Source organism: Dendrobates tinctorius, unplaced genomic scaffold (genome assembly GCF_039654945.1).
Source record: "Dendrobates tinctorius isolate UK_male_01 unplaced genomic scaffold, ASM3965494v1 ptg000120l, whole genome shotgun sequence".
Taxonomy (NCBI): domain Eukaryota; kingdom Metazoa; phylum Chordata; class Amphibia; order Anura; family Dendrobatidae; genus Dendrobates; species Dendrobates tinctorius.
The window spans coordinates 16,801,838-16,829,756 of record NW_027361788.1 but is presented as its reverse complement, the minus strand read 5'-3'; the positions used below and the strand labels follow the sequence as shown (position 1 = coordinate 16,829,756).

The following is a 27,919-nucleotide window of genomic DNA, read 5'->3' as shown; positions in this document are numbered from 1 at the left end:
ATCCGGGCCATGACCATTCGGAACACTGAGTGTTGTATAAAATATCATAACTCCAATATTGCAAAATTTCTGACTTCCTCAGAATCCCGATGTGAAGGACCAGGCCCCAAAACTGCATCATTTCAACTGCGTCTACAGAAGACCAATTAGAAAATGAGGAACCAGGGTTTTGTGCCAAAAACTGACAAGCATATAAATTAGTTTTGTCCACCATGAGGTTCATAAAATCCTCAGAGAAAAAGACTTTGAAAAAGTCTATTTCTGGGAGGCCGGTGGTGTCAAACTTGATTTCTGATTCTGCCACAAAATGAGGAATCAGTGGCTCATAATTTTCGGGAGAGGTCCATTCAGGGTCCGCAATGGGGTGCGCTGGTTCATCTTCTGGAATGGTGGGCGCTGCCTCATCTTCTTTCCTGGGATGTCTGCATTGCGGTTCTGCAGGACCCGAGGAGGAATATGAGGAGGAACAGGATGAAGATGAAGAATCTAAAAAGTAAAGAAATGTGGGATCCTCTCCCACGCTATAAGTGTCGGAGGCAAGGAAAACATATGCCTCCTCTAATGAATAGCGCTGTTGGGACGAACGTAACAAGCGGGACTTTTTTTTGTAAATATGGTGCCGTGTGTGCTTTATTTATAAACTGTATGTGTGTGTGAGAGTGGGGGGGATAGTGATTGGTGTAAACGTTTATCTGAAAAGAAAAAGCTAAAAGAAAAAAAGCAAATAGGGAGAAAAAAATGCCTGTGAAAAGAAAAGTGTAAAACAGCAGGCACGAGCTCTGATGAGTGAACTGCGTCACTTATCAAAGTTCGGCGGCTGCTAGATGTGTGCATGGAGATGGCGCAAGGGGGGTGAAAAAAAGGAAAACGGCAGGCACGAGCTCTGGTAAGTGAACTGTGTAACTTATCAAAGTTTGGCAGCTGCTGAATGTGCACACTGAGGTGGCGCAAAGGGGGTGATAAAGAAAAGCGAGCATGACTGTTGATCTGTGAATTGCGTCACCAATCAACGCTCTGCGGCTGATAAATTTGCGCAGAGGCGGCACAAAGGGGGGGTAAAAAGAGGGGGAAGGGGGGGATGGATGAAGAGAGATTGGGCAGGGTTCAACACTTATGGTTGTAGTATCTCTTCTTTCTTCAGCAGGGATTGTGGTGTCACAAGCTTCTGTGGCACCACAAGGCCCAGCACAGGAGATCTGGCAGTGTGACCGCTTTGCAGGAATCCTAAGCTAGTGTGAGGACCTGCAGAGCAGTCACACACAGGTCAGAGACAGGTCACAGAGCGGTTATACCGCTACTGTGACCTGTCATTGGTGGGATCGATGATCACATCGATCCCACCAATCAGAGCTGGCCTTGGTAATGCCGCTGTTGCTAGGCAACGGCCTAGGATTGGAGCTCGTAGCTCCGTTCCTAGGCAGGTCACAACGCGGCTGTGCCCTGTGACTGGCGCGATCGACGATTACATCAATCGCACCAATCAGCAGCTGCAGACCGTTAAGCCTGTCCTAGGCATTGGCCTAGGATCGGTGCTATTACAGCACTGATCCAGGCAGGTACCTGCAGGGCACAGCGCAGAAACACAGCTACTGTGCCCTGCGATTGGCCCGATCAATGTGATTGTCAATCGCGCCAGTCTGAGCAGTTTTGGCCGATGCCTGGTTGAATTGAACAGCCAATCACAGCAATCGGGAGGCCGGGGACAGCCCCTGGGATGTCAACATCATCTTCCTACAGGTAAGATGGCATCAGAATTTTAATGCCTTCACCGCGACTTAAAGGGAACCTGTAGTAGTTCTCTGCGGCTCTCATGCCCAAGATTCCCAGCCCCGCAGTGTGAATAAATCATAAGCGACTGCAGGGCGAGATCTGTGGCCGCATGATATGAAGGCCGAGATGTGATCTGAGAGCACGGGCACGTCGGACAGCGCTAAGTGCTCATGCCCACAAAACTAAAGTACAGCGCAGGCACAAGCATTTCAAAAGAAAACTGAGCAGGCGGCGCTAAATACGAAATGAGTAATGGATGCGAGGCGTCTGTCAGAGGGGGAAAGACCTGCCCCCGTCAAAATTCAGGTATTTTTGAACAATTTTATAAACGATTATTTCTGCGGTGGAACAGAAGCTAAGTAACAGAGCCACCTTGACAGAATGCAGCATTAGTGCTGCACAAGGTGGCTCTTTTACTTAAAAACGCCTGGCGGGAGGTGACAGGTTCCCTTTAAGTCGCAGTGTCGAATTAAAGGGCATGACGTACTATCTCATCCACGGTCAGAAAGGCCCAGGTCACATGGACAGGATAGTATGTCGGATGTCAGAGAGGGGCTATACAGATCGCCCAGTAGTGAACAATCCCTTTAAAGATTAGAGTCGCGAGCCCAGTAGGTGTAAACTATATCCCATTGGCCCAGAAGAGACCTCCTGAGGGCATATGATTGAAAAAAAAATGGCACCAAGCTTTAAAATATATAAATCGGGTATTGCTGCATGGTCCTGACCCTGAGACTCAGACCGTCAGGTACGCTATTACCTCACAAAGAATATGAAAACGAAACATAAAAAACAATGGCAGTGTAGTGTGTTTTTCACCATTTTACCTCACCTGGGACACCTGTTATCATTTTCCTGTTTCCCAGTATATTATGTGGTAAAGAGGTGGACTATCTCTCACATTATTGCACTTTTCTGGTGAATTTCCGGGCAGAAGCGTGTCTTCTGCATTACAATCCATGTGAGGTTCTCAATCTGGGAAATGCTCCGTGACTTTCCCGCCTCTTTTCCTATTGCACACACCAACAACCGGAGGTAACCTACGACCAGCACAACACATTAGTGCCCACGTAGCGCACCGCCACCGACAAGCCGGCATAAAAAACAACCCACAACCCCCCCATACATAAACAGCCAATCAACGTCCAAAGCTCTATGTGGGCGGGCGCAAAACAGAGACTGACAGAGCGGCCGACCAATGAGAAATCACTTTGGCGTGAACGCGGGGCGAAACCATTGGGCGGGAGAAGCTTTTCAAAAGCAAACGGAGTTTGTTAGTGACCGACTGACCGAGGTAGGCGGATTCGGAACAGGCGGAGGGAGGCACGCAGCGGTTCGCACATCTCTGAGCGCTGCAGACAAACCAACGGCTCCCCTGTCCGTCTAATGGCCGTGTAACGTAGGACACCGAGTGAGTACTGGGAGCACTGAGGGCGGGCGGCTTATTTCTTTTGTTTTCTTGCGTTTTGTTTATTGCTCCCTCCCGTTCGGTTATATTTCCTTCAGTACCTTGTTCTTGCTCAGAGCTGGCAGCGTCACGTGACCTGAGGCAGCGTCCTCTATCTGCCGCGGATCATGTGTTGTGGAACTACTACTCCCAGTAAGTGTTGGCCAAATGCATGAGGGGAGTTGTCTCTTTACACTGCTCTTGGCTATCTGCTGCAGTGACAGAAGATGAAATGTCATGAAGACGGGTGTCCAACAAGAGTTAAGTCAGCGATTGAGACTTGAAGGGGCTTGACCACGTTTGGGGACTTTATTTATTTTTACATAAGTTGTATTTTTGCACCATTTTCCTCATATACTTTATGTTGCACTGTGTATTGGATAAGGTAACTGAGAATCCATCAGTGAGCTCATTCTGACAACTGTTAGCTCGCGCACGCACACACACACTCACATACACCCCCCCCCCAGCAGATTTATGACAGCAGACCACATCAAAGCTGAATGTTCAGGGAAAGAAAGACCCTGTAAAAGACATGCGGTGCAATTATTTTAACCCCTTTCTGCCATGAGATGTACTATCCCGTCCATGTGCCCTTGGACTTCAATCCCAGGGACGGGATAGTACATCATAGCGATCAGCGGCGCCCATGTGGTGAGCGCCGCTCATCGCGGCTGGGTGTCAGCTGATTATCACAGCTGACACCCGGCACAATGTGTCAGGGGCGGTCACGGACCACCCCTGACACGTTAACCCCTTGCACACCGCGATCAAACAAGATCGCGGTGTACCGGGGGTTAAAGGGAAGCATTGGCAGGGAGGGGGCTCCCTCCGTGCTTCTCTGAGCCCCCCACAGCAGCGCAATGCGCAGCGCTGCTGCGGGGGGCTCCTTCTCTGTAGGCCCCCGAATCCAAGATGGCGACGGGGGCCTGCAGGGAGCTGGCTTCCTCAGTGCCTGCAAAGCGCAGGCACGATGAAGCCTGCTGCACTGCCTGTGACAGATCGCTGATCTGTCACAGGACAGTGCTTTCCCACCTGGGACAATGTAATAAAGTTAAAGAAAAGTCTTAAAATAATTTTTTTAAAAATCGCCAAATAAATTAGAAAAAAAAAAAATATTCCCCCAATAAATTCATTTTTTTGAAAATAAAAAAAAAACCAAAAGTACACTTTTGGTATTGCCGCGTCCGTAACGACCTGCCCTATAAAACTGTCCCATTAGATAACCCCTTAAAAAATAAAAAAGGAGCAAAAAGTAATGATTTATCATACCGCCGAACAAAAAGTGCAGTAACGCGCGATCAAAAAGACGCATATAAATATCCATGGTACCGCTGAAAACGTCATCTTGTCCCGCAAAAAAACAAGCCGCCATACAGCATCATCAGCGAAAAAATAAAAGTTATAGCTCGCAGAATAAAGCGATGCAAAAATAATTATTTTTTATATAAAAGTTTTCATTTCATAAAACATAAAAAAAGACCTAAATGAGGTATCGCTGTAACCGTACTGACCCGAAGAATAAAGCCGCTTTATCAATTTTATCGCACGCGGAACGGTGTAAACGCACCCCCTCAAAAGAAATTCATCAGATGCTGGTTTTTGTTCATTCTGCGTCCCAAGAATCGGAATAAAAGCGATCAAAAAATGTCACGTGCCTGAAAATGGTGACTAAAAGATCATGTTTGTGGAAAAAATACTAATTCTCGTTCGCCTTATTGGGGGACGCAGAGACCATGGGTGTATGCTGCTGCCACTGGGAGGCTGACACTATGCACAAAAAAAAGTTAGCTCCTCCTCTGCAGTGTACACCCCACCGACCAGCAGGGAATTCCTCAGTTTAGCTTAGTGTCAGTAGGAGGTGGACACGGGTCTTTAATTAGACCCATATCTACCTCGATGTGCGTCGTTCCTTTTCAGGTTTTCCCGGAGGGATACAGTGTGAATGGTCACATCTGTACTCCCACAAGGAGTCTGTGTACGGCGTGTACTGCCACCCCGTATCCTCGCAGTTCTCCGTAGCAGGACCACCAGCCTTCCAGGCGGACGCCAACATGAAGATGTGTCAGCGATCCAGAGGGTCCTCGTCGCCAGTCTCCCACCCACTCGCCTACCAGAGCCTGTCGGTTGGTTGAGACGCAGACTCTTCATGTACACTCGACGATATTCTGATCAAAGTTCCCTCTTTCCAACAGGCACGCCGAAGTTTGACGATCGTCCTAGACACTCTTTCCAATTTCGGGTGGATCGTCAACAGGAAAAAGTCATGTCTGGTTCCTACTCAACGTCTTGTTTTTCTGGGCCTCCTGTTCGACACTCGTCGGTCAAGGGTCTTTCTCCCACAAGAGAAGATTCTCTCCCTATGGCAGGATGTACAATCGCTGCAGACCACACGATCTCCGTCTCTCCAAACAACCATGAGGGTCCTGGGAAAGATGGTGGCGGCGATAGAGGCAGTTCCCTTTGCCCAATTTCACGCCAGACCTCTCCAACACACCATTTGTCCCTGGATCGCCCTGTTCGTCTTTCATGCCAGATCAAGCGGTCACTCAACTGGTGGTTGACGTCACATCTCATCCTCTTGGGGCGGCCTTTTCTTCCGGTTCACTGGCAGATTGTAACAACGGATGCCAGCCTCCTCGGCTGGGGTGCAGTGTTCCACCATCACACTGTTCAGGGTCGTTGGTCGACTCAGGAATCTGCTCTGCTGATCAACATCCTAGAGATACGAGCGATCCATCTGGCTCTCGTCCACTGGGAGAGGCTCCTCAGGGGCCTGCCTGTCCGGATTCAGACAGACAATGCCACAGCGGTGGCATATGTCAACCGCCAAGGAGGGACACGGAGTGTCTCAGCCCTGGCAGAAGTATCCAAGATCCTTCAGTGGGCAGAGATTTCGGTACCGACAATCTCCGCGGTACACATTCCCGGCGTAGACAACTGGGCCGCCAATTTTCTCAGCCGCGAGGGTCTCGCGGCAGGAGAGTGGTCCCTACATCCGGAGGTATTTCTTCAGCTCTGCCGTCGTTGGGGAACCCCGGACGTCGATCTGCTGGCTTCTCGCCTCAACAGGAAAGTCCCACAGTTTATATCCAGGGCTCGAGATCCTCTCGCAGTGGGCACCGACGCTCTGGCCATTCCTTGGTCGCAGTTCGAGCTCCCCTACCTGATTCCTCCCCTGCCTCTTCTTCCCAAGCTGTTAAAGATCAAAGCAGAAGGAATTCCAGTCATTCTCATCGCTCCGAATTGGCCCAGAAGGTCTTGGTTCGCGGACATTGTCACCCTTCTTGCGGATGCCCCCTGGAAGCTTCCAGACAGGGCAGATCTGCTGTCTCAAGGCCCGATTTGCCACCCCAATTCTCGGCCGCTCAATTTGACGGCGTGGCTGTTGAGACCAAGGTTTTGAAATGAGCAGGATTCTCCGGTCGGGTAATTCATACCATGATTCGAGCCAGGAAGCCATCATCTTCCAAAATTTACTACCATACTTGGAAGGCCTATTTCACTTGGTGTGAGGCCAATAACATTGCGCCCATGTGCTTTTCACTCCCTTCCGTTCTGGCGTTTCTTCAGGCAGGGCTGGATGCGGGGCTTGCTCTCAGTTCCTTGAAGGGTCAAGTTTCGGCGCTGTCCATTTTGTTTCAGAAGACGTTGGCCTCCCACCCTCAGGTCAAAACCTTTCTTCAGGGCGTGGCTCACACGGCTCCTCCGTATCGAGCGCCCGTGGATCCATGGGATCTTAATCTGGTTCTTGAGGTTCTGCAAGGTTCTCCTTTTGAACCTCTCAGGGATATTTCCCTTTCTTGGAAGGTAGCTTTTCTGGTGGCCATCACTTCCATCCGGCGCGTGTCAGAATTAGCGGCTCTTTCTTGCCGCTCTCCTTTCTTGGTACTTCACCAGGACAAGGTGGTTCTGCGGCCTCCGCCCTCTTTTCTTCCAAAGGTGGTGTCCTTTCACCTCAATGAGGATATTGTTCTGCCGTCCTTCTGTCCGAGTCCAACTCGCCCTCGGGAGCGGTCCCTGAACAAGCTGGATCTGGTCAGGGCGATGAGTCTGTCTAGGACGACTTCCTTGCGAAAGACAGACTCTCTTTTCGTCATTCCAGATGGGGCGCGGAAAGGTCACCCAGCTTCCAAAGCTACTATTGCTCGCTGGATCAGATCGGCAATTTTGAAGGCCTATCGGGTTAAGCATCGAGTGGCCCCTCCGGGGATCAGAGCGTACTCTACCCGGGCAGTGGGTGCTTCCTGGGCGGTACGCCACAGAGCCTCCACGCTGCAGCTTTGCAAAGCTGCAACCTGGTCTTCGGTTCACACGTTTGTGAAATTCTACAAGGTCCACACCTATGCTTAGGCGGACGCCAGCCTAGGTAGAAGGATCCTGCAGGCAGCGGTGGTGAGTCCACTGGCCTGATGGAAGTTTGTTTCACACCCCAGGGACTGCTTTGGGACGTCCCATGGTCTCTGTGTCCACCAATAAGGCGAACGAGAACAGGATTTTTGGGTTGCTTACCGTAAAATCTGTTTCTCGGAGCCTTCATTGGGGGACACAGAGAACATGGGTGTATGCTGCTGCCACTATGCACAAAAAAAGGTTAGCTCCTCCTCCACAGTGTACACCCCACCGACCGGCAGGGAATTCCTCAGTTAGTGAGAAAGCAGTAGGAGAAGTAACAGAATAGATTGTTCTATCTATTCTGTTACTTCTCCTACTGCTTTCTCACTAACTGAGGAATTCCCTGCCGGTCGGTGGGGTGTACACTGTGGAGGAGGAGCTAACCTTTTTTTGTGCATAGTGGCAGCAGCATACACCCATGGTCTGTGTCCCCCCAATGAAGGCTCCGAGAAACAGATTTTACGGTAAGCAACCCAAAAATCCTGTTTTTTTTTTTTTTGTTTTTTTTTTTATTTTTACGCCCGGGCGTTGTAAACTTCTGTGAAGCACTGGAGGGGTCAAAGTGCTCACCACACATCTAGATAAGTTCATTAGGGGGTCTAGTTTCCAAAATGGTGTCATTTGTGGGGGGTTTCCACTGTTTAGGCACATCAGGGGCTCTCCAAACGCGACATGGTGTCCGATCTCAATTCCAGCCAAAAACGTCAAATGGCGCTGCTTCCCTTCCGAGCTCTGCCATGTGCCCAAATAGTGGTCTACCCCCACATATGGGGTATCAGCGTACTCAGGACAAATTGCACAATAACTTTTAGGGTCCTGTTACCCTTGGAAAAGTAAGCATTGAGGGTGAAAAGATCATTTTTGAGGAAAAAATGATTTTTTATTTTTTTTTAATTGTACCGCTGTATGTTATAAACTTCTGTGAAGCCCTTGTGGGTTCAAAGTTCTCACCACATATCTAGATAAGTTCCTTGGGGGGGGGGGGGGGGTCTAGTTTCCAAAATGGGGTCACTTGTGGGGGGGTTCCACTGTTTAGGTAGATCAGGGGCTCTCCAAACGTGACAAGGCGTCCGATCAGAATTCCAGCCAATTTTGTATTGAAAAAGTCAAACGGCGCTCCTTCCCTTCTGAGCTCTGCCATGCGCCGAAACAGTGGTTTCCCCCTACATATCAGGTATCAGCGTACACGGGACAAATTGCACAATAAATTTTGCAGTCCAATTTCTCCTGTTACCCTTGGTAAAATAAAAAAAAAAAATTGAACCTGAAGTATTTTTTTTGTGAAAAAGTTTAAATCTTCCTTCAAAAAAAAAATTTTGGTTCCAAAATCGTGCTGATGTAAAGTAAACATGTGGGAAATGTTAGTTACCTTTTTTTTTTTTTTTTTTTGTGTGCCGTATCTCAGTGATTTAAGGGCATAAAAATTCTAAGTTGGAAAATTGCAAAACTTTCATCAAATTTCCGTTTTTTTGCACAAATAAACGCAAGTTATTTGAATGAAATTTTACCACTAACATGAAGTACAATATGTCACAAGAAAACAATGTCAGAATCACGAGGATCCATGGAAGCGTTTCAGAGTTATGACCTCATAAAGGGACAGTGGTCAGAATTGTAAAAAAATGGCCCGGTCATTAACGTGCAAACCACCCTTGGGGCTTAAGGGGTTAATACAAACCAATTGGGGGTAAAAAATGATTTTTAGCTCTAAATGCATTAAGTTATCTCTAGGGACTGACCACCCATTTTTAAGAGTTTTTTTTTTTGCTACTATTACCGTAATCACAGAATGAGAAATGAGTGCAGGGCGTCTGGCCACAGGGATTCCCATCAGGTCCTGAAGAGTGAGTGGAGTAGTGTTCCCCTTCCATCATTCTCTGTGGGGCTGCTGGATAAAGCAGAGTTCTCAGGATCATATAACAAAATTCTTCACTTGCCTTCCCCATGTCCATCTGTGACTCTGCTGTTTCTGGTGTCTGTTATTGTCCGCAGCGCTAACGTCATGTTGACAGCGTTGTAGCCAATAAATGAGCTCAATGGCTTTGCCTACGTTGACTGCACAAACCTCTCGGAGCCTGCTGACTGGCTGCAGTGCTGCTGAGACTGCTGGACCAGGGGAGGGTGAACAAAGTCTATAAATATATATTTTACTAGCTGAAGAGGCCGGCGCTGCCCGGGCATAGTAACTAACTGTGGTTAGTTATAACAAATTATAATTATCCTCCATCCCATAGTCCCTTGCCCATATACGTATCCACGATCCCATAGTCCCATGCCCATATACACATCCGCCATCCCATAGTCCCGTGACCATATACCGCCGTACATATCCTCCATCCCATAGTCCAGTGCCCATATATCCATCACACATCCTCCAATGCCCATATACCCGTCATACATATCCTCCATCCCATAGTCCAGTGCCCATATATCCATCACACATCCTCCAATGCCCATATACCCGTCATACATATCCTCCATCCCATAGTCCAGTGCTCATATACCCATCACACATCCTCCATCCCATGGTAAACCATTATGATATCATAATGAGCGGCGGGGCTTGCAACCTATGATGACATCAGCGTCGCCATGGCAACCATTGTGACATCATGAGGGGCGGGGCTTGATACACACACCTCTTTTTACCCATTATGTAGATGGGGGCAAAATTGTTTGGTGAATTGGAATGTGTGGGGTTAAAATTTCGCCTCACAACATAGCGTAGGACACTCTCGGGGTCCAGACGTGTGGCTGTAGCTGCGACGGTGCGGATGCCAATCCCGGACATACACACACTTGAGCTTTATATATTAGATACATGAAAACCAGCTAGGAGAGATGGGTTTTCTGAAACTGGAAAATCCCTTTAATACTAGTGCCTAACTTTCAGGGAAATATTCAGAATTGAGAGTCCTCAGTGGTTGATACCTTTTTAACGGCTAACTTTTAGGGTTGTTCCTAATTGCTACTATGGTGTTGTACCACTAAGCTTACATCTATCAGCATTAGGACCGGCTCATGGTGCCTGCATGGTCTCCGTCTATACAGCACAATTAGGTGCCATAGGTTATGGTTTTGCTTGTGTTACTGCGGGGTACGGCGAGCTGCTCAAAGTGCAGCATTATACCCTGCCTTCTCAGCACTGTGGGGTGTCGCTGTGTCCTTCGCCCTAAGATTAGAGCCGTCTGTAGACTGGTTATGGGGAAGTTCATGATGGTTTCCTGTGTGACTGGTAGAGGCGTGTAAGAAGAGTCTAGCTTCACCACAAGCCTTGTGATTCGAGAAATGGGTTGATTTTTGTCAAGGTTGTGATGAGAAATGTCGGTTTCGCCTCGCTGCACCTGCTGTCAGGGCAGGCAGGAGTAGGGTTGGACCCTGGCATTTGAAAGTGCCCAGACCCAATAAGGCATGGGATCTCTGTTACAAGATTTACTATAAGACACATAGCAAGCTACATAGTAACCTAATTCCACCATCAATACTGCAATAGAAGTGACAAATACTACCAAACCATAACCACATCAGCAAAATTTATGGTAGTAATGGCTAACCAAAATTTCTGTAGAAAGACGAATATTACTACCATATACTTGTAGATATCAGTGACATTCCCAATGATTGCAGTCATACACTTTATTTTTTGTTGCCTGCCCGGCCCAGACTGTCATGATCATTTCTTCCATCCTTTACTCCTCTGCAGAATGTAACACACAGATATCTTTGGCTTAGCACACATCCTGGACCCTCCTCAATTTCCCCCTCTTCACAAGCCACATAGTGCCCTGGACTGTAAAAATGCCCGCTCTGTGCCCTTGTACAGTCATGGCACTTTACCCCCACTCCCTGTAAAGAACGAATGGCGGCGCAGTCGGTCCTTTGACCTACTGCTCCATATCATAATGGGCATAAAAATTCCCTATTCTTCCAAACAGTGACGGCCTCAGCAGTCAGATACTCACTGATCACCAAGTGATCTAATTATTGTTATGAAGCCTCTAATGATAAGGACTGATAATTGGCAAGGGACGGGGAAAATAATTATGTACATTTGGATTGGTTATGCAAACCATTAAATTACCCTTGTTGCCCCGTGTAAACGGGATGTGCTGCTGACAATGTATATGCTACATGGGGATGTTCCTCCAGGTGAAAGCCATGGTACATAAGAGCTGTGTAGGCCCATGGCAGATTTCGGGCACCGTATCCCAGATCTGTAATATGGTGTGTGCTGTAGGCCTTAGGCTAGTTTCACACTAGCGCTTTTGAGCGCCGCTAAGCCCCGCCTCTGCTGGTAGCTCCGCATACCGGCGCATGACGCTGCATGTGTCCTGCGTCCCCTATCTTTATCACTGGGGGCGCAGGCCGTGCGCAATATGCGTTTGGCGGCGCATGCGTCCTTTTGACGGTGCGCCAAACGCAACCTGCTGCAGTTTGGTTGCGCTCGGTGCACTGTCAAAAAGGCGCATGCGCCGCCAAACGCATACTGCGCACGGCCTGCGCCCCCAGTGATAAAAGAGAGGGGACGCATGCAACGTCATGCGCTGGTAGACGGAGCTACTGGCGTGGGCGGGGCTTAGCGGCGGCCGTGCGCAGGCCGTCGCTGCGCTCAAAAGTGCTAGTGTGAAACTAGCCTTAGGCCGGTTTCACATTTGCGCTTTATAGCGCAGCGACGGCCTGCGCATGGCTGTCGGTAAGCCCTGCCTACTCCCTGCCCGCCCCTTCCGGTCATCGTCGCCTACTAGCGCACAAGGAGGCTTGCGATCTGCGCACCCTATCTTTAGCATAGGGTGCGCAGATCGTGCGCTAGCAGGATTTTGCCGTGCGCTGCGCACTTTTGAAGGTGCGCCGTGCGTGCCGAAATGCAACATGCTGCATTCGGCACACCTTCAAAAGTGCGCAGCGCATGGCAAAATCCTGCTAGCGCATGATCTGCGCACCCTATGCTAAAGATGGGGTGCGCAGATCGCAAGCGTCCATGTGCACTAGTAGGCGGCGATGACTGGCGGGGATTAGCGGCGGCCATGTGCAGGCCGTCGCTGCGCTATAAAGCGCAAATGTGAAACCGGCCTTACCTTGCCATAAATGACCTGTAGTTTGCTGCCATCGGTGTCTAGGGCTCTTAATTTGTTCCTTGTATAAACTGTCAGTCAAACCTCTTAGGCTATGTGCACACGTATGCAGAAAATTCCTGACTGAAAACCGGACTCCTTCCCAGAAACCGCGCGTTTTACCCTTTGCCACGACAGCACCCACTGGAGGTATCGGATCCGCCCCATTTGGAACAGGAAACCCTACAGGAAAGATAAAAGGGGGCGGTCCGCCTTTCCTCCTCAGTTTTGGTTTCCTGTTCCAAACGGAGCCATGATCCTTCAGGAAAGCATACCTGGGCCATGCATGCCGCCTGTGCGGTCTCCACGCGAACGGCAGGGGCTGCGGTCCGGAGGCAGCGTCGGGGGAGACTCCGTTAGACGGCTCCCCCCTCGTCTGACGTATGGAGGGTGATGTGGGCCGCCCTGTCTCACCCAGGAGCGTGTCGGGTGGCACCAAGATGCGCAGACCGCCGCTGCTAGGAGTGGTAAGTGCGCCAGTGGCGCGAAGAGGAAGAACAGCAGCGGTGGCATGGAGAGCACGGGCCGCATATAGAAGCGGGGGCGCGGTAGCCAGCCGGCGCAGAGGCTCCTGACCCCTGGAAGTAATGATTGAACTTCCGGGGCAGGATAGCTGAGAGCGCGATGGCACATGCACAGTGATCCCGGGGAGGAGGAGCGGCTTCTGGGGGCAGACACAGGAGTCAAAAAAAAACCCAAAAAACCGAAGCAATCTATTTAAACAGCGCCGCAGCTGAGCGGTGGTGAGCCATGTCATCCCCAACGGAAGCGCACGCTCCAGCAGGAGACTCTGCGGGGAGCAACTCCACCAGGGACCGCAACGCTAGGACAGACACCGGCCGCAGGAGCGAGACAGGAGAGTCAAGACCTAGGACGGGATCTCAGCCATCCGATCCGGTAATATAATGCTTCACTGGGTGAGTGTGCAAAGTATATGCTCTACCTATTAAGCTGACCTCTTCCTACCCCCCCCTCCTCCTTTCGGCTCCCCTTTCCAGACAAAGAAAAATCTAAGCATAAGGAATGCGCGTTATGCTCTGAACCTCTCCCTGACTCCTACCCAAAAAAGCTCTGCAAGCAGTGCACCAGAGAGACTAGGCAGGGTCCCGCAGTGTCGTCAAAAGACATTCGAGCCATAATCGGAGAGGAAATACAGGCTATCAACCGCGCCAGTACTCCGTCAGACTAGGAGCAAAAAACAAGTGACCCTTAGCTCAGAGTCAGAGGAAGAACAGGGGTTAATCTCCGACTCCTCACTCACATCCTCGTCATCATCAGACATGGAGGGACGGTCATGTTTTCCCCTGGATAGTGTGGATAACCTGGTCAAATCTGTGAGGAGTACTATGGGGTGTGAGGAACCAAGGGGTGCCCAAACCGCACAAGAAATGTTTGCGGAAAAGAAAAGGAGAGCGTTTCCAGTGATACCGGCAGTTAAGGCCCTAATAAAAGAGAATGGGAAAAAGTAAAACATGATAAAAGTTTTCTCCCTTCGGCCTCAAAGAGGAAATATCCATTTAGCGATGACGAGCTATTAAAATGGACCAAGGTGCCTAAGGTTGATGCCGTTGTAGCCTCTACCTCAAAACAATCTACTATTCAGGTAGAGGACACAGGCTTATTGGCAGACCTGCTAGACCGTAAGGCAGAGTCATCATTGAAAAGGTCTTGAGAATCTACCACGGGTATTTTTAAGCCAGCAATAGCCAGCACGTGCACTGCCAGATCTATTCTCGTATGGTTGGACCAATTTGATCAACAAATCGAGCAGAAGGTGTCAAGAGAAAAGCTACGGGCCGCTATTCCATTAATCAGAGGGGCATCTGTCTTTATGTCCGATGCTTCGGCAGACACTCTGCGGCTGGCAGCAAGGTCGGCAGCTCTTGTGAACAACGCCAGGCGGGCACTGTGGATTAAGAGCTGGAAGGGGGACGTGCAATCGAAATCTAAGATTTGTGCAACCCCGTGCGAGGGTGAGTTTCTCTTCGGGAAAGCCTTAGACGACATACTCGCCAAAGCAAAGGAGAGGAAGAAGGCGTTCCCTGACTCTTCTATCCCTTTCTATAGGAGAACCTTTAAAAGATGACCGTTTGGAAGAAGGAGGCAAACGGATAGATCAAATAGATGGCCCGCAAAGGAAGAAAAACAAAAGGGTAGCATGTTCAGGGTTTCAACATTCCGGAAGGAAAATAAAAATTAAAAAATCAGACCCACCAGTAGGGGGTAATAATAATCTCTATTTTTTATATAGCGCTAACATATTCCGCAGCGCTTTACAGTTTGCACACATTTTCATCACTGTCCCCGATGGGGGCTCACAATCTAAATTCCCTATCAGTATGTCTTTGAAGTGTGGGAGGAAACCGGAGTACCCGGAGGAAACCCACGCAAACACGGGGGGAACATACAAACTCCTTGCAGATGTTGTCCTTGGTGGGATTTGAACCCAAGGACTGAGCCACCGTGCTGCCCTAGATTAAAACATTTTTTTATTCAAAATGGGAACAAATAACTTCGAGCCCATGGATCTTAGGTATAATTAAAGAGGGAATGGAAATAGAATTCCTTCAAACCCCTTATGATTTCTTTATCATAACCCACCTTAACTCTATAGTTGAACAAAAGGCCCTCGAAGAAGAAATTCGGAGCCTACTATCCAAGGGGGTTTTAGTGGAGGTCCCAGAGGGACAGGAAGGTAGAGGATTCTACTCTCCGTTATTTTTAATTTCCAAACCAGATGGTACGTTTATTAATTTAAGGAAGCTTAATACGTTTATAAGAAATTATAAGTTTAAGATGGAATCAATCAGATCCACCATAAAGCTTCTCTTTCCAAACTGTAATGGGGGGAATTGACTTAAAAGATGCTTACTATCATCTTCCTATCCATGATAGATACCAAAAATACCTAAGGGTCGCAGTGGTGTTCGAAGGCAAGATCTGTCATTTTCAGTATACAGCCATGCCTTTCGGCCTCTCTACAGCGCCAAGAATCTTCACCGAGGTGATGGCCTATCTTCGCCAAAAAGACACTCTAATCGTACCTTACCTAGACGACTTCCTAATAATCGGGAACTCGGTCACCCAATGTACCAAACAGGTGGCTGACGCAATCTCATCTTTGCTGGATCATCAATATACAGAAGTCCAGACTCGTTCCGCAATCCCTCCAGATGTTTTTAGGGTTCCAGTTAGACTCCACAACCCAGAGTTGTCTACTTCCTCAGGTAAAGATTGCACTCACAAAAGAAAAAGAGGCAGCCATAGATTGCCCCTCTCAGATATGCGTGGTCTGTCGCTATTGGGGTCACTAAAATCCTGTGCCCCAGCAGTCCGGTGGGCCCATTTTCATGTCCGCACACTTCAGTGTCAGATACTCCAAGAGGACAGGCGACATGGTGGTCACCTCGAGAGCAAGATAACCTTAACCCAGGAGGTCTTTGACTTCTCTAAATTGGTGGCTAGATGATGACCATCTATCCTCAGGAGTCCCATAGGTCATAGTACCATCCTGTATCCTAACCACCGATGCTGGCCCCCATGGCTGGGGAGCCCATATGGGGAATAGCTTTTGTCAAGGAAGGTGGAATAGAGAGGAAGGGGAATACTCATCTAATTTAGAAGAGCTGACAGCGGTATACTATGCTCTACACCATTTCCTTCCACAGCTCCAACAGAAACATGTCAGGATCCTATCGGACAACACCACTACAGTGGCCTACATAAACAGACAGGGAGGTACTCTATCAGAGACTCTGTCTTCTGCGGCAAGAATCTTAGGCTTAGCCGAAAGCTATTTGTTGTCCCTCTCGGCTCTTCATATCAGGGGAGAGAACAACCAAGAGGCGGACTTCTTAAGCCGACACACTCTTCGGCAAGGGGAGTGGTGCCTCAACCGCCGAATCTTCAAGGATATAGTAGCTTTATGGGGACAACCTCAGGTGGACCTCTTTGCCACGAGGGAGAACAGACAAAGACGTTTGCTTCCCTGTCTCCGTCAGATCACCCAGACATACTGGATGCCCTCCAAGCCTCATGGAAGTTCAAGCTGGCATATGCCTTCCCCCCCCCCCCCCCCGTTGATTCTTCTGCCACAAGTGATTCGCAAGATCAGAGAAGACAAGACAGGGCGAGAGTAATCCTGATAGCACCATTCTGGCCCAAGAGTCCGTGGTTCTCGTGGCTACGAATTATGTCAGTGACAGATCCTTGGGTCCTCCCTTCGATTCCCAACCTACTCTCCCAAGTGGACAGCTTACACTTGACGGCGTGGAATTTGAAAGGCAGCTACTAAGATCAAGAGGGTTTTCTGAAACACTGATTGCTACGCTCCTACAGAGCAGGAAGCAGTCCACGACCCAGATTTATACAAGAATATGGAAGAAATTCCTACAATTTCATATAGCACCCCATACAGCAGAAGTCCCGATAGTTCCTATCTTAGAATTTCTACAGAGAGGGAAGGACTTGGGCCTGGCAGTAAACACACTGAAAGTACAGGTGTCCGCGTTAGGAGCAATGTACGGCCATAATATAGCAGGAAATAAGTGGATATCACGATTCATTACAGCCTGCAAACGAACAGCTCCAGTCCACATACCTACAATCCCCACATGGGACTTAAATCTGGTCTTAGACGCCCTGACGGAGGAACCCTTTGAGCCGATAGACACGATATCCCTCAAATACTTGTCACTCAAGACTGCCCTTTTGGTAGCACTGACATCTGCTAGGAGAGTGGGTGATATCCAGGCCCTGTCCATAGATCCACCCTTTTTTTTTTTCCAAGTATGCCAAGATAGATTAATATTAAAGCCAGACCCCTCGTACCTGCCTAAGGTATCAACAAAATACCATAGATCTCAAGAGATACTCCTCCCAACCTTCTTTGAAGATACCTCCACTTCAGAGGAGCAGAAATTCCACACTTTGGACGTCAGAAGAACTGTCCTAAAGTATATTGACAGGTCTAGGAGCTGGAGGCAGTGTAGGGCTCTGTTTCTTTTCAGGGCTATAAAAAAGAGTACGGAGTCACGAAGAGCACCATTTCCCAATGGATCAGGGATGCCATTCGTTTAACCTACTCCGCAAAAAATGAAAATCCTCCGGAAGGCATCAGAGCGCATTCCACTAGAGCAATGGCGACCTCCTGGGCCGAGAGGGGAGACGTTCCAATTGAAACCATATGTAAGGCGGCAATTTGGTCATCCCCTTCTACCTTCTATAATCGCTATAGACTTGACCTTTCATCAACTTCTGACCTAAGCTTTGGCAGGACGGTCCTTGGCACGGTGGTCCCACCCAGGTGATGGTCTCTGGAATCTCTCCAGTGGGTGCTGTCGTGGCGAAGGGTAAAAAGCCGGATTTCTTACCGGTAATGCTCTTTTAATGAGTCCATGACAGCACCCGCTCACTTCCCACCCTGCTAAAAATATCGATAATAAAGTATATCTGCTAAAGATGGATAAGTAAAATTTAGATATACAAAGACATTGCCTAATCCTTGGCGGTCCTCCTGGTACTCTGAAATGCAAAACTGAGGAGGAAAGGCGGACCGCCCCCTTTTATCTTTCCTGTAGGGTTTCCTGTTCCAAATGGGGCTGATCCGATACCTCCAGTGGGTGCTGTCGTGGACTCATTAAAAGAGCATTACCGGTAAGTAATCCTTTTTTTTTTTTTTTTTTTTTGTTTTGTTTTTTTTTTCCGGAGCATCCCCAGTCTCATAGAAAATAGCTAGAAATGTGGATTTTTCCACGAAATTAATAAGCATGCTGCGTTTTTTACCGCAATGCGTTTTTTTTCGCAGAAAAAAAACGCATCAATATGCACAAAAAGTGCGGAATTCATTAAAATGAATGGGATGCGTCTTTTAAGCGTTTGTTTTGGTAAAAACACTAAAAAAAAAAAAAAAAAAAAAAAAAAAAGCTTGCGTGTGCACATACCCTTGACTTTAGGATTATAGGTGGTAGGGATTTTTGGGCCCTCGTTCTCAGAGAGGTGGCCATCCAGTAACTGATGGCTGTCCCCTAATACCATTGACTCCCTAGTGCTAGAATCAGTTTACGCCTATCGACAAGAGTCCTCCAGGTAGACTGAAAACATCGGAGATCCGTTTAAGTGTCCATTGTTAAAACGGGGTGAAGTTAATCATGTTGAAGGTGAATCTGCTTGGCAGATAACTAGGTCATGGGATTACTGGTCTGCACAGATTTGTTTAACTTAAATTTTTTTTTTTCCCCTCCTCAGCAGGATTACTTGGCAGTGAATGCAGCTCACTTTCCCCTCCCACTGTTCAGTTTCCCTCCTAGAAAGTAATGTCGTCTGCACGGCTAACGGGACCTCTGTCTCGTACAGGTTGATCTTCTGGTTTTCCTTGTCTGGAAGTAGCACAATGAGCCGAGAAGACGTCGCAGCGCTGCGGGCAGAGCTGGATCGTGTGTCTGCCGAGCTGCAGGAAACCACGGAGGAGAAATTCCAGGCAGCTCAGTACGGTTTGGCCGTGTTGGAGGAGAACGCAGAGTTAAAGCAGAAGTATTGTGACCTAGAATCTGACTGCGATGCACTGAAGCTGGAGCTAACGCAGATGAAGGAGGTACGTGAGGGCCAGAAGACAGGCCGCTTCTATATAGCGATGTTTGGGGTGTTGGCTTAGGATGCAAAAAAATTCTGTGTACTGTTGCTGCAATTCTGAGCACACACAAGTGTACATTGACCTCAGTATAGGAACAGAGTTCAGCGCAGTATGGCCTGTATGCATAAGTGTGACTGATGTCTATACGCAGCTATTCCTAGCATTGTCCACATTTCATAGATCCGCTCCAGAGTGCCTGAACCCTCACCTTTCACAGAGCGAAAGGGTCACAGACTTTCTCCTTTATACTGCCCAACAACACAGACTTGCAGCCTGGAGATTACAGCCGCTCAAGGAAAGTCTTCCCCCCTAAGCTCTTATAATGCTGTTTGTGTGTTAATGCCTTTGCCACTTATCCACAGGGAAAGCTGATTACTGGGGGGGTCTGACAGCTGGGACCTCAACAAATCGAGAGATATGGGGTCCTCTGTGATTAGAGAGGTAGTGATGGTGTGAACGCTATTCCATAGCCGCAGGCACACTACCAACACTATAAACTCTTGGAAGTGATGGTAGCCGTTGGAAGTGATGGTAGCCGTAGTCTATTAATCAGGTAGGTGATGAATATTGCTAGTGGGGTTACCCCTTTAAGGATTAGCAGAGTGCTGCTTAAAGGGAATCTGTCACCCATTTTTAGAGATATGATATAATTCAATTGTGTGTCACATAAGGATTCTCTAAGGCCGGTTTCATATTTGCGTTAAAGGCTGTAGCGTCGGCCTGCGCATGGCCGCCGCTAAGCCCTGCCGCACCTCAGACGGTAGCTCCGCCTCCGGGCGCATGGCGCTGCATGCGTCCCCTATCTTTATCACTGAGGACGCAGGCCGTGTGCAGTATGTGTTTGGCGGCGCCTGCATCCTTTTGACGGTGCGCCGAGCGCAATCAAATTGTAACAGGTTGCGTTTGGCGCTGGTCGGCGCACCGTCAAAAGGACGCAGGCGCCGCCAAAACGCATACTGCACACGGTCTGCGTCCTCGGTGATAAAGATAGGGGACGCATGCAGCGACATGCTCCCGGAGGCGGGGCTTAGCGGCGGCCATGCGCAGGCCGATGCTGCGGCCTTTAACGCAAATGTGAAACCGGCCTTAGTACTTCTGCTTCCCCCTGACCCTGCATCTTTCATGCATAAATACCTTTTTTTATGTCGGTTCAGATGTATGTAAACTGCCACGGTCCGGTCCAATGGGCGGGGCTTATTCAACTGCTCACCACCCTTCCCTGTCTTGCTCTACACAAGAAGAAATGCGTAGAGCAAGACAGGGAGGGGGGAGCAGTTGAATAAGTCCCGCCCAGCGGACCGGACAGTGGCAGTTTACATACATCTGAACCGATATAAAAAAGGTATTCATGCATGAAAGGTGCGGGGTCAGGGGGAAGCAGAAGTACTAAGAGAATCCTTATGTGACACACAATTGAATTATATCATTATATGATATCTCAAAAAAAGGGGTGACAGATTCCCTTTAAGTGCTCTACACAATCATAGGCAGAACACTGCAGTCATTCAGTCCTGGCTTTTTACCTGCATTATTTTCAATGGCTCAGTGTTTAGTTTCCTGATACAGACCATGGAGTCAGTGGAAGGTCTGTGTGTGGTGAGACCTAAGGAGCTCTCTGGGCTACGGTGGTGACCTGTCAGTGGGTGTAGGGAGGGCAGACTCGTGAACTTTGTGGTCATAGTGCGAGTGGAGTTTTATAAGGAGTGAGTGGCTTTTTATTGCAGTGACCCTTTTCAGTTTTGCAAGGCAATTAGGCCTTGTAAATGTTCAGTAACTTGTAAAAAGGTCAGCAGTTTCTAAATCCACGTACAAGTTCATCAAAGCTTTAAAAGTAAACTTAAGTGTTGTAAAGTTGTCACGGAAGGACCTCACAATGTCCTGGCCTGTGTATGGGGGAACTTACCTGCTTTGTAATTTTTTTTTTTTTTTTTTTTTTTTTTTTTTTCCCCCCCAGGCACTAGCAGAAGCCCACAGCAACCAGAAGAGAACGGCTGCTGACGGGGAAAGTAGAGAAGAAAGTCTGTTAAAGGAGACGGCCTCCAGGGAAGCAAAACTGATGGGGAAAATAGACGAGCTGCAGAATGAAGTCCGGCAGATGAAAGCTGTCATCACCAATACCTCAGAGGAAAACGAGCGACTTGCCCTTGTCATACAGAGCCTTAAGAAGGTATGGTGATGTACCTGAATACACAACTGTGAAAAAGGGGGAAATTAGACAAATTCCCTTTCTCTTTTTTTTTTTTTTTTTTTTTTTTTTTTCCCCCCTTATCAGGCCATAGTAAATGATAAAAATCAACCTGTACTTATCCGTCTCTGCTGCTGCCCCTGTGATTGTGTGCAGACTGTAGCTATTGTTATGTTGGCAGCGCTGCAGTACACTGCAGTCTACTGCTACGTCCAGTGATTGGCTGCAGTACTGTCAGTGTGCCTGTATACAATCGCCAAACCACGCTGAGGGGATTGAGTACGAGCTGACTTTTATTTTTTTAACACCGCAAACTAGTGAAAAAATATACAGGGACAAACACTTTAACCCCTTCCTGACATCCGACGTACTATCCCGTCCACGGTACCCGGGCCCGTATGACCGTGGACGGGATAGTACGTCTACCGCGATCAGCTCACCACGTGGTGAGCGCCGCTGATCGCGGCCGGGTGTCAGCTGATTATAACAGCTGACACCCGGCACTATGTGTCAGGGGCGGTCACGGACCGCCCCCGACACATTAACCCCTTGCACACCGCGATCAAACATGATCGCGGTGTACCGGGAGTTAAAGGGAAGCATCGGCAGGGAGGGGGCTCCCTCCGTGCTTCCCTGAGCCCCCCACGGCAGCGCAATGTGCAGCGCTGCTGCGGGGGGCTCCTATCCTCCAGGCCCCCGAATCCAAGATGGCGACGGGGACCTGAGGAAGCTGGCTTCCTCAGTGCTTGCAAAGCGCTGAGGAAGCTGGCTTCCTCAGTGCTTGCAAAGCGCAGGCAAGAGGAAGTCTAATTCAATGCCTGTGACAGATTGCTGATCTGTCACAGTGATGTGACAGATCAGCGATCTGTCACAGGACAGTGATGTCCCACCTGGGACTATGTAATAAAGTAAAAAAAAAATTAAATTTAAAAATAAATTTAAAAAAATCGCCAAATAAATTAGAAGAAAAAAAAAATATTCCCTCAATAAATCCATTTTTTGGAAATAATAAAAAAAAAATAAATAAAAGTACACATTAGGTATCGCCGCGTCCGTAATGACCCACCCTATAAAACTGTCCCATTAGTTAACCCTTTTAGCGAACCCCTTAAAAAATAAAAATAACAAACGAAGCAAAAATATTGATTTATTATCATACCGCCAAACAAAAAGTGTAATAACGCGCGATCAAAAAGACGCATATAAATATCCATGGTACCGCTGAAAACATCATCTTGTCCCGCAAAAAACGAGCCGCCACACAGCATCATCAGCGAAAAAATAAAAAAGTTATAGCTCTCAGAATAAAGCGATGCAAAAATAATTATTTTTTATATAAAATAGTTTTCATTGCATAAAACCGACAAAAACATAAAAAGACCTAAATGAGGTATCGCTGTAACCGTACTGACCCGAAGAATAAAGCCGCTTTATCAATTTTACCGCACGCGGAACGGTGTAAACGCACCCCCCCAAAAGAAATTCATGAAACGCTGGTTTTTGTTCATTCTGCGTCCCAAAAATAGGAATAAAAAGCGATCAAAAAATGTCACGTGCCCGAAAATGGTACCAATAAAAACGTCAACTCGTCCCGCAAAAAATAAGACCTCACATGACTCAGTGGGTCAAAATACGGAAAAATTATAGCTCTCAAAATGTGGTGATGCAAAAACTATTTTACAATAAAAAGCGTCTTAGCGTGTGACAGCCGCCAAACTAAAAACCGCCATAAATAGTAAGTCAAACCCCCCGTTATCACCCCCTTAGTTAGGGGAAAAATAATAAAACTAAAAAAAAGTATTTATCTCCATTTTCCCGTTAGGGTAAGGCTGTGTTCACACGCTGCGGATTAGGTGCGGATTCATCCGCGCGGATTTTGTAAAATCCGCAGGTGAAACCGCAGGTCAAAAGACCTGCGGATTGCTCTGCGGTTTTGTCCTGCGGTTTTTCATCTCCTCAATAGAGGAGATGGCAAACCGCAGGAGAATCCGCAGAAAGAATTGACATGTCAATTCTTTCTGCGGATTGAAAACCGCAGATAATCCGCGCGGAAAATTCCGCACCGTCTGCACTGCGGTTTTTGATTCCCATAGGGAATCATGGTACTGTACACCGCAGCAGAAACTGCTACGGGTCCGCAGCAGCCAAAACCGCTGCGGAACCGCAGCAAAATCCGCAGCGTGTGCACACAGCCTTAGGGTTAGGGGTGTGTTGGGGTTAGGGTTGGAGTTATAATTGGGGGTTTCCACTGTTTGGGCACATCAGGGGCTCTCCAAATGCAACATGGCGTCTGATCTCAATTCCAGCCAATTCTGAGTTGAAAAAGTCAAATGGTGCTCCTTCCCTTCCAAGCTCTGCCATGCGCCCAAACAGTGTTTTACCCCCACATGTAGGGTATCAGCCTACCCAGGACAAATTGCAAAACAATTTTTGGGGTCCAATTTCTCCTGTTACCCTTAGGAAAATAAAAAATTGGGGGCAAAAATATCGTTTTTGTGGAAAAAAATGATTTTTTTATTTTCACGTCCGAGTGTTATAAACTTCTGTGAAGCACTTGGGGGTTCAAAGTGCTCACCACACATCTTGATAAGTTCCGTGGGGGGTCTAGTGTCCAAAATGGGGTCACTTGTGGGGAGTTTCAATAGTTTAGGTACATCAGGGGCTCTCCAAACGCACATGACACCCGCAGACCATTCCATCAAAGTCTGCATTCCAAAACGTCACTGCTTCCCTTCCGAGCCCCGACGTGTGTCCATACAGTAGTTTTCTCCCACATATGGGGTGTCAGCGGACTCAGGCAAAATTGGACAACAACTTTTGGGGGTCCAATTTCTCCTGGTACCCTTGGGAAAATAAAAAATGGTGACTAAAATCATGTTTGTGGAAAAAATACGAATTTTTTATTTTCACGCCCGGGCGTTATAAACTTCTGTGAAGCACTGGGGGGGTCAAAGTGCTCACCACACATCTAGATAAGTTCCTTAGGGGGTCTAGTTTCCAAAATGGTGTCATTTGTGGGGGATTTCCACTGTTTTGGTACATCAGGGGTTTTCCAAACGCGACATGGTGTCCGATCTCAATTCCAGCCAAAAACGTCAAATGGCGCTGCTTCCCTTCCGAGCTCTGCCATGCGCCCAAATAGTGGTTTACCCCCACATGTGGGGTATCAGCGTACTCAGGACAAATTGCACAATAACTTTTAGGGTCCAGTTACCCTTGAGAAAATAAAAATTGGGGTGAAAAGATCATTTTTGTGGAAAAAAATGATTTTTTAATTGTACCGCTGTACGTTATAAACTTCTGTAAAGCCCTTGTGGGTTCAAAGTTCTCACCACACATCTAGATAAGTTCCTTGGGGGGGGGGGGGGTCTAGTTTCCAAGATGGGGTCACTTGTAGGGGGTTTCCACTGTTTAGGTAGATCAGGGACTCTCCAAACGTGACATGGCGTCCAATCTGAATTCCAGACAATTTTGCATTGAAAAAGTCAAACGGCGCTCCTTCCATTCTGAGCTCTGCCATGCGCCGAAACAGTGGTTTCCCCCCCCACATATCAGGTATCAGCGTACTCAGGACAAATTGCACAATAACTTTTGCAGTCCAATTTCTTCTGTTACCCTTGGTAAAATAAAAAAAATTGAACCTGAAGTACTTTTTTTGTGAAAAAAAGTTAGATGTTCATTTTTTTTTTTTTTTTTAAATATTCAAAAAAATTCCTGTGACGCACCTAAAGGGTTAATAAACTTCTTGAATGTGGTTGTGAGCACCTTAAGGGGGTGCAGTTTTTAGAATGGTGTCACTTTTGGGTATTTTCTATCATATAGACCCCTCAAAGTGGCTTCAAATGTGATGTGGTCCGTAAAAATAAAATGGTGTTGTAAAAATGAGAAATCGCTGGTCAATTTTTAACCCTTATAACTTCCTAACAAAAAAAAATTTTGGTTCCAAAATTGTGCTGATGTAAAGTAAACATGTGGGAAATGTTAGTTATCAAGTTTTTTTTGTGTGCCGTATCTCTGTGATTTAAGGGCATAAAAATTCAAATTTGGAAAATTGCGAGATTTTCAAAATTTTCGCCAAATTTCCATTTTTCTCACAAATAAACGCAAGTTATTTGAATGAAATATTACCACTAGCATGAAGTACAATATGTCACGAGAAAACAATGTCAGAATCACCGGGATCCATGGAAGCGTTCCAGAGTTATGACCTCATAAAGGTACAGTGGTCAGAATTGTAAAAATTGGCCCGGTCATGAACGTGCAAACCACCCTAGGGGTGAAGGGGTTAAAAAAAAAAATTGTTGTCCCTATTACCTATACTGAGGGCTTTGGCTAATCGAACGTTAGTTTTCCCAGACTAGTTAGCTCTCTTTCCATGGTATCACGCCCCTGTGGGCGCGATGACTTAACTTGCACAAAGTAATCGCTGCTCATGTAAACCTAGCGCATGTGCACTGCTCTTTCTAGCAGCGTCTCTGAAGCTGGAAAGCTTACACTCGGCTTCAGAGACGGTGATGCTGCCGGAATGAGCAATAGCCCAATGGAGGATGACTTGTACGAGTGCTAACTGAAAACCACTGATGGCACATGTGAATGAGCACTAATGCCACACGCAACCCGAAGATGAGACCGATGCTAAGCTTTGGATCATCGCTGACCTCTTAAGATTGGGATACCTTTTAAATTGGCATATATTAGTAGTGTATTTGATAAATGCAAATAAATGATAGAATTTCTTTTTTCATTCACAATCCCTTTAAGTGCTTGTTGTGCGGATTGTAGAGGTTGAACGTAGCAGTCTCCTGCAATCTATGTAGAACTCTGGCATCCAGATATAAAGGATTGGTATGCTTTGTGCCACCCAGAGACATCTTGGCTGCGCCTAGCACTATCTGTTTTCTCTTCTGGAAGCACAAGCTGCTTATTGTTCTGCAGACACTGGACAGTCTCTGTCGTGTATACTATTTCTGCATAATAGAAATAAGTGATTGCAAAGAAAAGTAATCATTTTAATTCGTAAGTGCTTTTTCAATGGGTCGCTTTGGACTAGTGATCTGTGGCAGGCCCACCAGCTCTAGAGCCCCTCCACTGTATAAAAAAACTTTAGAAAACCTTTTTTTTTTTTTTTTTTTTTTTTTTTAATAGATTATATCTTAAAATGACACAAAATGTGAATAAACCAGAAAAAAAATCATATAGTAAAATTATATATAATTTTATTAGATAATTAAAATAGCATAAAATAACTGGTAAGCACAGATTAGACAATGTCAGAAATAACAGTACAGAACAAAATATAAATAGGAAAACTGACTAAAATTCATGGTTCCATATCAAAAGAATCCCTTCCTACAAGTCTTTGTAAAAGTGCAAAGAGAACTTGATAGACCAAAAGTAAAGTGCATAAAGAGGAAAAGGTAAAGTGACCAGTAACAATAAATGAATGGATAAGTACCAGTAGTCAGTGATCTGTGGCTCCTATGACTCCAACGTACGTTTCACCCAAATGATTTTCTTAAGGAGTGTCTCTTTGCACATTCTCCCCCAGCAGCGGTCCGGTTTCAGTCATGGGGTCGGCGCTGGTTCACTCACCGCTCTCATACAGAGTGCCGACTGTAACTGCCTCCCGCTCTGACACACACTCTGCATTGGGGTCGGCTGTCAATCGGCGCCAAAACGCAATGTGAAAGCACCATAAGGTGTTCAGGGGGTAAAAGAAAAATGACCTGTAAATCGTATTATCATTGTAACTTTTAGCATGTTTGTCTTTTCCCAAACTATAGGAAAGCCAGGACACTGATAAGGAGAGAGTGCAACTACGAGAAGAAATAAAACAGTGCAAAATTAGGGAAATGCGACATTTCCAAGACTTCTCTGAACTGGAGGAAGAAAATATCTCTCTGCTGAAACAAGCATCTGTATTAAAGGAAAACCAGGTGGTTATTGCTATATATTTTTCTTAGTCTTTAATATTTATATAAATATTTTATTCTTTTATGTTCTTACTGCCCTTGGCCCTTTTAAGATTACCATGTTTGGTATTGGAGAACCCTCTTTAAATCTTAGTCATTAATATGTTTTTTTCATACTCTTCCTTGTATAAACTGCTAGTTTGCAAGATCTGATTGCTTTCTTTTGTATTTTATCCCAGTAAATAAAATTATTCTGGGTGGGAGAAGCTTTTTATGGTCAGACTTTTGAATGTGGTGCATAAAACACTGGCTTTTTTTGAGCAGGAGCCATGAGAACCATCACATGTAATTTTATGGTGGACATAATATAAAGGCTTCTATCCCATGGGAATAAAGGGACCATTTTTATTGAATAATGTCAGATGTTGAAAACCATGTGGAGTTGGCAAAAAAAAATTAAAAAACTAA

General features: G+C 46.9%; 1 protein-coding gene across 3 annotated transcripts in view; it reads left to right on the top strand.

Annotated features, from left to right (window-relative positions):
* The first annotated feature begins 2,957 nt into the window (after nt 1-2,957).
* The window catches only part of LOC141101616 (protein bicaudal D homolog 2-like), a 45,654-nt gene continuing 20,692 nt past the window's right edge, over nt 2,958-27,919 (top strand). The window contains exons 1-5 of one of the 3 annotated variants that reach the window (XM_073590791.1): nt 2,958-3,181; nt 3,277-3,370; nt 19,078-19,315; nt 21,309-21,521; nt 27,323-27,475. In XM_073590791.1, the coding sequence (XP_073446892.1) occupies nt 19,115-19,315; nt 21,309-21,521; nt 27,323-27,475 (567 nt within the window). In that variant the 5' untranslated portion in view covers nt 2,958-3,181; nt 3,277-3,370; nt 19,078-19,114. The remainder of the gene's footprint in view (nt 3,182-3,276; nt 3,371-19,077; nt 19,316-21,308; nt 21,522-27,322; nt 27,476-27,919) is intronic. The other 2 variants (XM_073590790.1, XM_073590792.1) reach the window with 2 other exon arrangements.